This window comes from Camellia sinensis, chromosome 12, assembly GCF_055761805.1.
Source record: "Camellia sinensis isolate YWXY chromosome 12, ASM5576180v1, whole genome shotgun sequence".
Classification (NCBI taxonomy): Eukaryota; Viridiplantae; Streptophyta; class Magnoliopsida; order Ericales; family Theaceae; genus Camellia; species Camellia sinensis.
Window position 1 is genome coordinate 61,368,356 of NC_138972.1, and position 12,014 is coordinate 61,380,369.

The window sequence follows — 12,014 nt, forward strand, 5'->3', positions numbered from 1 at the left end:
ACACAGTATAAATAATTTGACCATATTTGTTTGGCTCCATAGAATGGAGGGAATTAAGGGTTTGGTGAGATTGAGTGAGGAAATTATTAGTGTGGTGATATTAGGTTGGAGAAATAGGATAAAAAGTGTTTATTTATATACCACCGGATTAGTAATATTATAGATAATATTAACATATAAAATTAATATAATTTTAATTTTTAGTACTTTTTTAATACTATAATTATTTATTTGAAAAAATTAGTCTAAGATCCCTTTCCCATTTTTAATAATAAAAGAGATCCATGATATTATTTTATAATGTCTAAAGTCTCCCAATCCTACACCCATATATCATAGAGAAAAATCAAATTAGTCCGTAAAGGAGTTGCGAAAGAGGATGAGGCGGTGAAGATGGTGATCATACCATACGATCCAAGCCATTCCCAGAGAGTACATTGGCCGCAAAGTCTCTGCCATAGACACACTCCAAGGCCGAATCCCCGCCGTCGTGTTAGACCAAGACAACGGCGGCCACACCACCACCACCATAGTAAGTCGGCCTCCAGAAAACACCTCGTTACCATCGAGAGGAAGCAGATTCAGGCCATCCTTAACTCTGTTCAACTCCCCTTCTTCTGCTCCATCACTTTTCCTCTCCAGATCCGCATTGGTTCTGGTTCCTCTACTCTCCTCGAATTTGGTACTGTTCTCCCCATCAAGATTCATAGGAATGAGGAGAGTGTGGGAAGACTTTGAATTTGATGTTTGTTTGGGCTGATGAGGGATCGGAGTTGAAGATTGATGTGTCAATTGTTTTCAAAGTAGAAGATGTTTGTCTTGGTCTTAAGAAATGAGGTACTTTAAATAGGATAAGGACTACTTTAAAATATCTATACCTAGCTGAACACATCTCCTTCAAAATTGAGGTGGACGTAAGCAATCTAGACATTGAAGACAAGTTATGGCAACGACATTGGAAAACTCTGAACTTGCATTGTAGGCACCAGAGCAGCACGATGCAAGGAATTTGCAATTTTCACTAGCCCAAATCAAGAATTTTCAGATAATGAAATTCGATTAGCTATTGTAGTGCTTTCGGATACCAAGTGAAAATGATTATGTCTTTTGTTCACAACATAATCAAATGCAGGTTAGTTTTTTTTTTTGGTTGACGACTAGATCATTTTTGCTGTTATAATAAACATGTAGGGTGGTGCGAATTATTGTGAAATGTTATTGAACAATTTTAATGAGATAACTATTTTAATGGGACTCTGTAGATGCACATCTTCGGCCGGGCACATGTTATGTTTTCTTGGCGGGATTGTCTCTCACTTTTGTGCATAACAATCACTGCTTTTGCTTCGTGTATTGGATTGAATTTTTCTGGTTTGGACGAGAGAAATTCTTTGGTTTGAACTGAATTTTCTCTGGGTTGGTCCAGAGAAATTCTCTGGTTTGGACTGAATTTTCTCTAGTTTGAACTGAATTTTCTCTAGGTTGGTTCAGATAAATTCTCTAGTTTGAATTGAATTTTCTCTAAGTTGGTCCAGAGAAATTCTATGGTTTGGACTGAAATTTCTCTAGATTGATTTAAGGGACCTTAGACATTATGAAAATTTTGGATGTCCTTTATACTATAAAATTTTAATACCAGGGACCCTAAAAAAAATCCCCTATTTTTTCTTTTTGGTTCTAAAAAATATAATTTTGGCTTAAAAATTATTTAAAAATTCACTAATCCCCTTACTCAATTTCTAATCTCAACCCTTCCATAGCTTTGTTAGTCTTACCATATGTGGTGATTAAGTCCAAGGAGATGGTTAATCCCCTTACTTATATTCTCAACTAAACACACTTTAGGTGAGTCTCACAGATTATTAATCCAATCCTTCCCAAAGAGTCAAACAAATATGACATTTGTGCACATCCTTATTCAATACATACATTAAAGGGACAATTATAAAATAAAAAAATAAATTAAAAAAATAAGGGTTTGACCATTGAAACAAAATAAATTCTGAATTTTTAATATTTGTTTTTAATTTAAATCATAATTTTTTGATTTGTTTTCAATTTAAACTATTTGCATATTTTTATTAACTAAAACTGACCAAAAAAAATAGTATTTGTCATTAAACTCAATGTAAATATACATAAATGTCTAAAATACACATTTTCATTGAGTTTAATGACTTTTTTTTTTTTTTTTGATTTTACAAAACAAAAATAGACAAATGGTTTAGATTGAAAAAAAAAATATTAAAAGTTCAGGATTTAAATTGACAAAATAAAAAATTTAGAATTTATTTTATTACAAAGGTTAAACCCTTATTTTTAATTTTTTTTTTTTTTTTTTTTTTTTGTAATTTTCCCTACATTAAATGATTGTCAAATATCATCGTTTGCTATATACATATCTCATTAAAGGGTCATGGGAAATGTTAACGACCTATAATGGATAATCATTTTTTTTCTTTATCAGCAAAAAAAAACTTTTATTGATAAAAAAAGATCTCATTACATCAAGAAAGGAACATTAGTCTTAAAATTGATAATGGATAATTAAACCTTTACATCATTAAAAGTTTATAATGGATAATCATTAGTCTTAATATACATGTAAAATGTGTATAAAAAATAAAAATATATAAAAAAATGAAAAATACATTAAAATTGTTATTACTTTGATATTTTCTACACCTTTACAAGAACTCTATGTGCTGTCATTAGTATAATATATTTTTTTTAACACGTGATTAACATGAATGAATCATTATTTCTTCTTTTGGTACCTTCTCTAAAATTTTTGATACTTCATTCAATATAATACTTATATATTTTATTAGTAAGGGTGTGATGCACTTAAACATTAAAGAATGAAACAAATCCATGAAGAAAATAGATGTAAAATGACGTATATGTAATAAAAAAAACTTATATATTTTCCAGCGTACCAAACACGTGGTAATAAAATTATAATTCAATTAGTAAACATTAACACTATCTAAAAATAAATTTAAGAAGAACACATGTAAATCAGTTACTCCAATTAATCTCATGAACTTTCTAATACACTGATAGATCTTACTGGTTTTGACAATCTTATCGTGAGATCCTATTTTGAATTTTGGTATGATTTGGTAGACGTTTCCACTCTCTAAAAAAATTTCTTACTATATTTTTTTTCTAAATGTAGTAACGTAACACTCTAAAAAAATTTCTTAGTGTATTTTTTCAAAACATAACACTTCAATGTAACATACTCCAATTAACACTTAAATATAACACTTTAAAAAAAACTCTTTTGTGTACTTTTTATAAACGTAACAATGTAACACCCTAAAAAAAAATTCTTAGTGTATTTTTCCCAACATAACATTTCAATGTAATACACTCCAATGTAACACTCAAATATAACGCTTAAAAAAACTTTTTAGTGTACTTTTTTCAAACGTAACACTTCAAAAAAAAAAATCTTAGTTTATTTTTTCCAAACATAACATTCCAATGTAACACATAAAAAAATACAAAAAAATAAGAAATTTACTTAGTATACTTTTTTCCAAACGTAACACTCAAATATAAGTGTACTTTTTCCAAATGTAATACTTTAAAAACATAACAATCCAATCTAACATACTAAAAACTCCTTAATGTATTTTTCCCAAACAAAACACTCCAATGTAACAATCCAATCTAACAAAAACTTTTTAGTGTACTTTTCCTAAATATAACACTCTAATGTAACACTCAAAAAACATAACAATCCAATATAACAGCCTAAAAACTACTTAGTGTATTTTTCCCAAACGTAACACTCCCGCAAACAACAACAATTAAGGAGATTATAATAACAAATGAAGCACTATACATTCAAAATAACTAAATAGATTACAATAAATAAATAAATAAATAAAAATTATAAAACTAAATGAAATATAACTCCAACATGTAGGATTTATCGGTAACTTTCCTTTTAAAAAAATGTGTAAACATCACCAGCTGAAAATCATGTAATAGTTACATTTGTAACAGGTTATAGATAAGATAAGAGGGTAAATTAACCAGTGAAAACCTTATATCTTTTCCAACATTCCAAACTTGTGTTAATAAAATAGTAATAATTCAACGTGTAACCATCACCAGCTGAAAATCATGCAATTATAACATTAGTAACAGGTTATAAATAATAAGATAAGTATACTTTGTTCCCTTAAATTTTATAATTTTTCTGTTTTGACTCATCAAATATTTTTTCCCCACTTTTTGCCTCTAATATTTGTAATTTTTTTTTTTAATTTACTTCCAAAACTAACTTCCGTCTAATTTGAAATGAAAAATGCCACATTGGCATAGAAATAGGCAAATTACACTTACCCCTCACTTAAGTTTCATATTTTTTTAACTTTGGCCCTTAAAGTATTTTTTTTTCTCAATTTACCCCTTAACATTTGTAATTTTTCTCAATTTACTCCCCAAACCATCTTTTGTCCAACTTTTAGACCAAAAACTCAAAATTTCAAATCCAAACCCAAATTCCAATCTCCTCTCTTCTGTAAAAAAAATATTTTAATTTTTTTTCCAAACTAGTTTCTAATTTTTTTTTATTTAAAAAAAATGTCATGCCCTAAATAATTAATACAAAACAGATTCACCAACTTCTAATTACATTATCCTATTTCCAAATCAACCACACCAATGCTTAATATATGTAAAGAATATAAAGCTTCAACATAGACATCATCATCAATCTCTAACATGTGTATTCATTAAACATCAAGAGATTTACAAAAAATATTCCACATGCGAGCATATATTCAACATTCCTAGAATATGAATCTATAGCATGCGACATAATATGTCAAATACAAATTAATGCCTTCAAGGGCTACAAATTCCAAGACTTAAACCTAGTTACGCAAAAGTGATTTTCAAACCCATACATATAAAGTCCTTGGCTTATCAAAATAATTACAGCAAAAAGGAAAGAGCCTTGTGCTCTCAAACCACATTCCACACCTTTAACTCGGCGGGATCACCACATCATTTTCTGCACAAAATCTCATAGTGCGAGCACAAGGCCCAATAAGAAAATCTTAACAAAGTATATATATTTTATACAATCTCCTGAGATGAATGCATATGCCATGCTATGTTTAAAAACATATATCTCTATCTTTTGAAACTTTTGTGCACAATGCAATTTGAGAATTTAATAATTCAATGTAGTTCAAAGGGACACTACAACAAAAAAGGCCTTTGGTGACAGATTGATTTTGTCTCCAAATATCAAATTTTCGTTACTAAAGTGATCTGCGACGAAAAATTTTTGTCACCACGTTCGTGGCCTATATGTCGTCGCTGAAAGTACCAGGTGTCGAAAAACAGTTTCGTCGCCTATTTTTCATTTTTGGCGACGAAATGTTTCGTCTCCAAATGTTGAATTTTTCGTCCTCTAAAACATCAGTTTCGTCACCAAAACTAAATAATATTTTACTTTAATTGTTTTTGGCGATGAAATATTTCGTCACCAAATATATTTTAGTGACGAAAGTTTTCCTCACCAATGATATGGATTAAGCTGACAAAAAATTTCGTCACTAAAATGTGTAGAAAAGAAAATTATTCAATGACAAAAAACATTTTGTCACCAAATATTTCAATTTAGCGACGAAATATTCAACAAATGTGAAAAAATTGTTCGTCATGTTTTTTGAAAACTAATAGCGGCATTTTTCAATTTGTCGCTAATAAAAATTAAAATTTTTTAAAAGGGGGGTACTATTTTCATATTAAATTTTTTCTTTTTAGTAAAAATTCTCTGCGCATTTCAATAACCTGTTCAATAACCTGTGCAATAACCCGTTTGATGGCCTATTCAATAACATGTTCAATAACATATTTATTACAAATCAATACAAAAATCTGTTCATTTTCATAAACATCACAATCGAATTTCAGCACTATCCACAAAAATACAATATGAACTGCATGTGGATTATAGACATGTCTTCTAATATCCACAAAAAAAAAAAAAAAACATGTCTACTAATATCCACAAAAATATAATATTAACCGCATGCGGATTACCAAACAAGTCTCCTAATATCAACAAAAAACATGTCTACCAATATCTACAAAAATAAAATATTAAGTGCGGATTACTAAACATGTCCTGTAATACTAACAAAAATATAAAATTTACTACGCAACCAAAATACATGTAAGGTAATATGAACAAAAACACAAAATGAGCTAGCTTCTGCTCTCCAAATTACCAAACATGTCCATATCAAATCTCCAATCTGCAAAAAAATGAAACGCAAAAAAAGAAAAAAGAATGCAAGTTAGACAATTATTATCTTATCAATTAAATATACAATTTAACATGCATTTTTCGACTTAGTTTTCAAATCGGGAGTCCGGTGCTAGTTTCGTAAGTTTCCACAACTTACATTGGTCTCTTCCGAGGTGTTTGAGGTGTTCTGCAGGCATTCCCGTGCCTGTTACACGATTTTGGCCCCCGATGGCCTATTTACAAGCTTAACTGTTGAAAAAATTCATTTTTGGACTTAGTTTTCAAAACGGGAGTCCCGTGCTAGTTTCATAAGTTTACACAAGTTACAACGGTTGCTTCCGAGGTGATTGAAGTGCTCCCCGGGCCTTCTCGAGGTTGTTTAACGATTTTGGCCCCCCGATGGCCTATTTTCAAGCTTAAGAGTAGGAAAAAATGCATTTTGACTGAGTTTTCAATCTGAGAGTCCCATGCTAATTCCGTAAATTTCCACAACTCATATTGGTTTCTCCCGAGGTGTTTGAGGTGTTTCCTGGGCCGTCTCGTGGCTATTACATGATTTTGGCCTCCGATGGCCTATTTTTCAAGCTTAAGTGTGAAAAAGTGCATTTTTGGACTTAGTTTTCGAACCGAGAGTCCTGTGCCAGTTCCGTAAGTTTCCACAACTCACATTGGCCCCTCCGGAGGTGTTTGAGGTGTTACCTGGGCTGTCTCGTGGCTGTTGCACGATTTTGGCCTCCGATGGCCTATTTTCAAGCTTAAGTGTGAAAATGTGCATTTTCGGACTTAGTTTTCGAACCAAGAGTCCTGTGCTAGTTCCGTAAGTTTCCACAACTCACTTTGGTCCCTCCTGAGGTGTTTGAGGTGTTACCCGAGCCGTCTCATGGCTGTTGCACGATTTTGGCCTTCGATGGCGTATTTTTCAAGCTTATATATGAAAACGTGCATTTTTGGACTTAGTTTTCGAACCGGGAGTCCCGTGCTAATTCCGTAATTTTCCATAACTTACTTTGCTCCCTTCCAAGGTTTTTGAGGTGTTACCTGGGCTGTCTGGGCTGTCTCGTGGCTTTTACACGATTTTGGCCTCCGATGGCCTATTTTTCAAACTTAAGTGTGAAAAGCGTATTTTCGGACTTAGTTTTCGAACCGGGAGTCCCGTGCTAGTTCCGTAAGTTTCCACAACTCACATTGGTCCCTCTGGAGGTGTTTGAGGTGTTATCCGGGCCGTCTCGTGGCTGTTGCACGATTTTGGCCTCCGATGGCCTATTTTCAAGCTTAAGTATGAAAAAGAGCATTTTCGGACTTAGTTTTCGAACCGAGAATCCCGTGCTAGTTCCGTAAGTTTCCACAACTCACATTGATCACTGCTGAGGTGTTTGAGGTGTTACTCGGGCCGTCTCATGGCTGTTACACAATTTTGGCCTTGATGACCTATTTTTCAAGCTTAAGTGTGAAAAAGTGCATTTTCGGACTTAGTTTTCGAACTGAGAGTCTTGTGCTAGTTCCGTAAGTTTCCACAACTCACTTTGGCCCCTCCTGAGGTGTTTAAGGTGTTACCCGGGCCATCTCGTGGCTGTTGCACGATTTTGGCCTTCGATGGCCTATTTTTCAAGCTTATGTGTGAAAAAGTGCATTTTCGGACTTAATTTTCGAACTGGGAGTCCCGTGCTAATTCTGTAAGTTTCCACAACTTACTTTGGTCCCTCTCGAGGTGTTTGAGGTGTTACCCAGGCCATCTCATGGCTGTTACACAATTTTGGCCTTCGATGGCCTATTTTTCAAGCTTAAGTGTGAAAAAGTGCATTTTCGGACTCAGTTTTAAAACTGGGAATCCTGTGCTAGTTCCGTAAGTTTCCACAACTCAAATTGGTCCCTCTCGAGATGTTTGAGGTGTTACCCGGGCCATCTCGTGGCTGTTGCACGATTTTGGCCTTCGATGGCCTATTTTTCAAGCTTATGTGTGAAAAAGTGCATTTTCGGACTTAATTTTCGAACTGGGAGTCCCGTGCTAATTCTGTAAGTTTCCACAACTTACTTTGGTCCCTCTCGAGGTGTTTGAGGTGTTACCCAGGCCATCTCATGGCTGTTACACAATTTTGGCCTTCGATGGCCTATTTTTCAAGCTTAAGTGTGAAAAAGTGCATTTTCGGACTCAGTTTTAAAACTGGGAATCCTGTGCTAGTTCCGTAAGTTTCCACAACTCAAATTGGTCCCTCCCGAGATGTTTGAGGTGTTACCCAGGCCATCTCGTGGCTGTTGCACGATTTTGGCCTCCGATGGCCTATTTTCAAGCTTAAGTGTGAAAAAGTGCATTTTCGGACTTAGTTTTTGAACCGAGAGCCCCGTGCTAGTTTCGTAAGTTTTCACAACTTACATTGGTCACTCCTGAGGTGCTTGAGGTGTTACTCGGGCCGTCTCGTAGCTGTTACACAATTTTGGCCTCCGATGGCCTATTTTTCAAGCTTAAGTGTGAAAAAGTGCATTTTCGGACTTAGTTTTCGAACTGAGAGTCCTGTGCTAGTTCCGTAAGTTTTCACAACTCACTTTGGTCCCTCCCGAGGTGTTTGAGGTGTTGCCTAGGCCGTCTCATGGTTGTTGCACGATTTTTGCCTTCAATGGCCTATTTTTCAAGCTTAAGTGTGAAAAAGTGCATTTTTGGACTTAGTTTTCGGACCGGGAGTCTCGTGCTAGCTCCGTAAGTTTTTACAACTTACTTTGGTCCCTCTTGAGGTGTTTGAGGTGTTTTCCAGGCCTTCTCATGACTGTTGCACGATTTTGGCCCCCGATGGCCTATTTTTAAGCTTAAGTGTTAGAAAAGCGCATTTTTCGACTTAGTTTTCGAATCGGGAGTCCTATGCTAGTTCCATAAGTTTTCACAACTTAGATTGGTCCCTCCCGAGTTGTTTGAGGTGTTCTCTGGGCCTTTTCGTGATTGTTACATAATTTTGGCCCCCGAATAAAAAAAATAAAATTCATCCAAGATAAAAGTTTCAATCAAAGAATCGTAAGTGATATTCAAACCTACAAAGTATATGGTAGTGTCTTTTAAGTTAACTACTTCTGGGGATAGAATTTTAAGTTGAATAAGCAGGAAGTTATCATGTATGAGCAGTGAGAAATAGCATAATACCCATGTGACAAAACATGATTTGTGTTGCAACCCCCAAAATAGTGGGGAGCTAAAATTGTTAATATTTGATTATCACTTATGTGCATATTAGCATACTTGGAGGAGTGAAGGGTAGAATATGGATTTTAGTTCCAAGAGTTAGTGAGTTTGCTATGGTGTATGATGAGATATATGGTCTCTACGCTTGAATAATTGCCACTCTTAGGTTTATAATTTTAGTGATGGAATCCTAGTTTACTTGGGTTCCATTGAATTTCCAAACATTCCTAATTTTCCAAAATGACTACATTGCTGCAAAAGGAACTACTTCCCAAATTTTTCTTTCTTATTTTCTGCACTTGATACTATAGCTGAAACCTTTCCACCACTATAATAAACCACTAATAGATTTGATTCATACCTGAAGGATCTGCTTCCCATATCAGTTTATCTTCATTGCCTATGAGCAGAGGTAGTGCATTGACCAGTAATTCCAAGAGCCTGTTAAGAAGTTCTACTCCCCAGGTGAGCAAATTTATTCTAAACTCCAAATTCCATTATGTAAAGTTTTGTACAAAAATTGTTGAGTTTTCTTTTTATATAAAAGACTAATATGAAGGAATATTAGAGAACTACAAACTGTACCATTGAAATTAAAGTAACCAACATCAAATTTATCCATCAGATAAAGTAATTAAAATTTCCCCTACCCCACAAATAAATTAAAAAACAGAGGCAAAAAGAATTGAATGAATTTTTTTTTTAAACCTTGCACTGAATTGAAATTTTCCCAACATACAAATTAAACCCAACTAAAACCTACAAAAGGATATTTCACATAGAAAGCTCATACAAAGGAAAGAAATAGACAACCACAAATGAAATCCTAGAAGTAAATTTCAAAGAAACTCTAGATCTTCTCACATAATCTCTCTCTTCCTTTCTCTGTTCATGGGTCAAGATTGTTGATATACATTGTTGGACCCATTTCACAATAAATTAAACTTTTAAATAATTGGGACTATAGAACAATCTGACATAATTTTAAACAATGTAAATTTAGATGTTTGAAAATTTAGCACCTCTATCCTATAATGACAAAGTTATGGAGGATTGTTAACTCACCCTATAGGCTACATATAAACCATTCATGTGAAGTAAAATTGTTGCTCGTCAACTTTAATAACAGTGAGCATTTAAGAATAAAATACATTTCTGTTAGTTGCATAAAATGCCTACCATTTGAAGACAAACTTTCTAGATGGCAATTCTGCAGGGTACAAGTAAGAATAAGCATTTATGTCATTAACCGTTGAAGTCATTTTCACTTCTTTAGTGGCACTCAACCCTGCAACATTGATTAATGCAATGTTGATGAGAAAAACTAACCAAAATACAAATACAACAATCATTTTTCCAAACTGACCTCAACCCATCTCGAAATAAATAAATAAATAAATAATGCAAGCTTGTCAGTGTGATAAAAATATATTGTTGATGTCAATGAATATCACAAAAGGTTTACACAAAATCTAACACATAGGAGGAGAAATGGAAGGAGTGGGAGATATCCCTCCTCTTGTTTAAGTAGGTAATAACTAACCCTTTTATAGTAACATTTTTTTAATAGATAAGCTAAGAAGGCTTGGACTTGAGTATTTTTATTAAGGGAATGCGACCCAAGTCATTGGGGTATCCTATGGGAGGGTGTCCTTTCCTTCTTGTTTGGTTAGACAATAATTATAAAAGAAAGGTATGTGCATGAATTGAATGAAAAACAAAAATAAGTTTTAACAACTCACAAACTAAGGGGTATACTTTAGAGTAAAAAATTATCTTAATCAAAACCTCCATTTCCCTCCTCTCTATGCAGTTTCTCTTCCCTCCTTAAAAACAATCCAAACATAGTGAATAATAAATATCGACCATTTTCCCCACCTATCCTTTGTTTCTCAAAAACTTTCAATCCAAAGATAGTGTAAGAGAAACTACTAATAAAAATTAACCCAAAATCATCTCCAATTCTTGTTATAAAACTGCAAATTTGTCATTATCACCAAATTATAAAATAATAAAGTATTCAATATTCTATCATTATCATCAAGAAATATTACTAACGTTGTGAATTTAGTAATCATTACAAGAATTTAGAAAAACCCATCTGAAATTTGTCAAAGAGAATAGCTAGTTAACATCCACTATTACACTCACTAATGAACAGCCAGTTAACATCCACTATTACACTTTCTACAGTGAAGCACCCATTAGAACTATCAAAGAGAACACCTATCATGTTATCAAATTCCACTAACACAACTTGTATGACACCAATAAATATTAATAAAAACCCAACCAAACACCATACTACAACACTCACGCCAATCCCCAATCAATACAAATATGAGCATGGATTAAAATAAATCAAGTAAACAAGGAAGGAAAATGGTGAAATGCATATGCAAGCTAGTGATTCCACTCGAAACTCAAATGGTGTGATGACTCGCATTTCTGTAATCCACTCGAAGCATTCAGGTTTGCTGTAATCAATCAGAAAAAATACTTCAAATCTCCATCAATACATTTATTCCTTAGCATAAGAGATCAAGCCTGTACATAGAAAAAACC

At 33.5% G+C, this 12,014-nt stretch overlaps 1 protein-coding gene and 1 pseudogene across 1 annotated transcript; one reads left to right on the top strand and one right to left on the bottom strand.

Annotated features, from left to right (window-relative positions):
- Nucleotides 1–406: 406 nt before the first annotated feature.
- LOC114275149 (uncharacterized) lies at nt 407–1,025 on the top strand (annotated as a pseudogene).
- Nucleotides 1,026–5,862: 4,837 nt separating this feature from the next.
- On the bottom strand, nt 5,863–10,893 carry LOC114275140 (uncharacterized). The gene is made up of 3 exons (XM_082898764.1): nt 10,629–10,893; nt 9,811–9,890; nt 5,863–6,290 (listed from the first exon to the last, which is right to left on the bottom strand). Exons 1-3 carry the CDS (start codon nt 10,799–10,801, stop codon nt 6,241–6,243), a joined length of 303 nt encoding a protein of 100 aa, XP_082754890.1. The 5' UTR covers nt 10,802–10,893; the 3' UTR covers nt 5,863–6,240.
- Nucleotides 10,894–12,014: the final 1,121 nt, after the last annotated feature.

Bases quoted from the DNA above. Each gene is read 5' to 3' on its own strand.
- LOC114275140 (XM_082898764.1), bottom strand. From the start codon at position 10,801: ATGATTGTTGTATTTGTATTTTGGTTAGTTTTTCTCATCAACATTGCA. The intron at 9,891-10,628 runs GTAGGCATTTTA...ACTTCTTAACAG, and splicing joins AGAAAGTTTGTCTTCAAATG to GCTCTTGGAATTACTGGTCA. The intron at 6,291-9,810 runs GTATGAATCAAA...ATTTTTTTGCAG, and splicing joins ATGGGAAGCAGATCCTTCAG to ATTGGAGATTTGATATGGAC.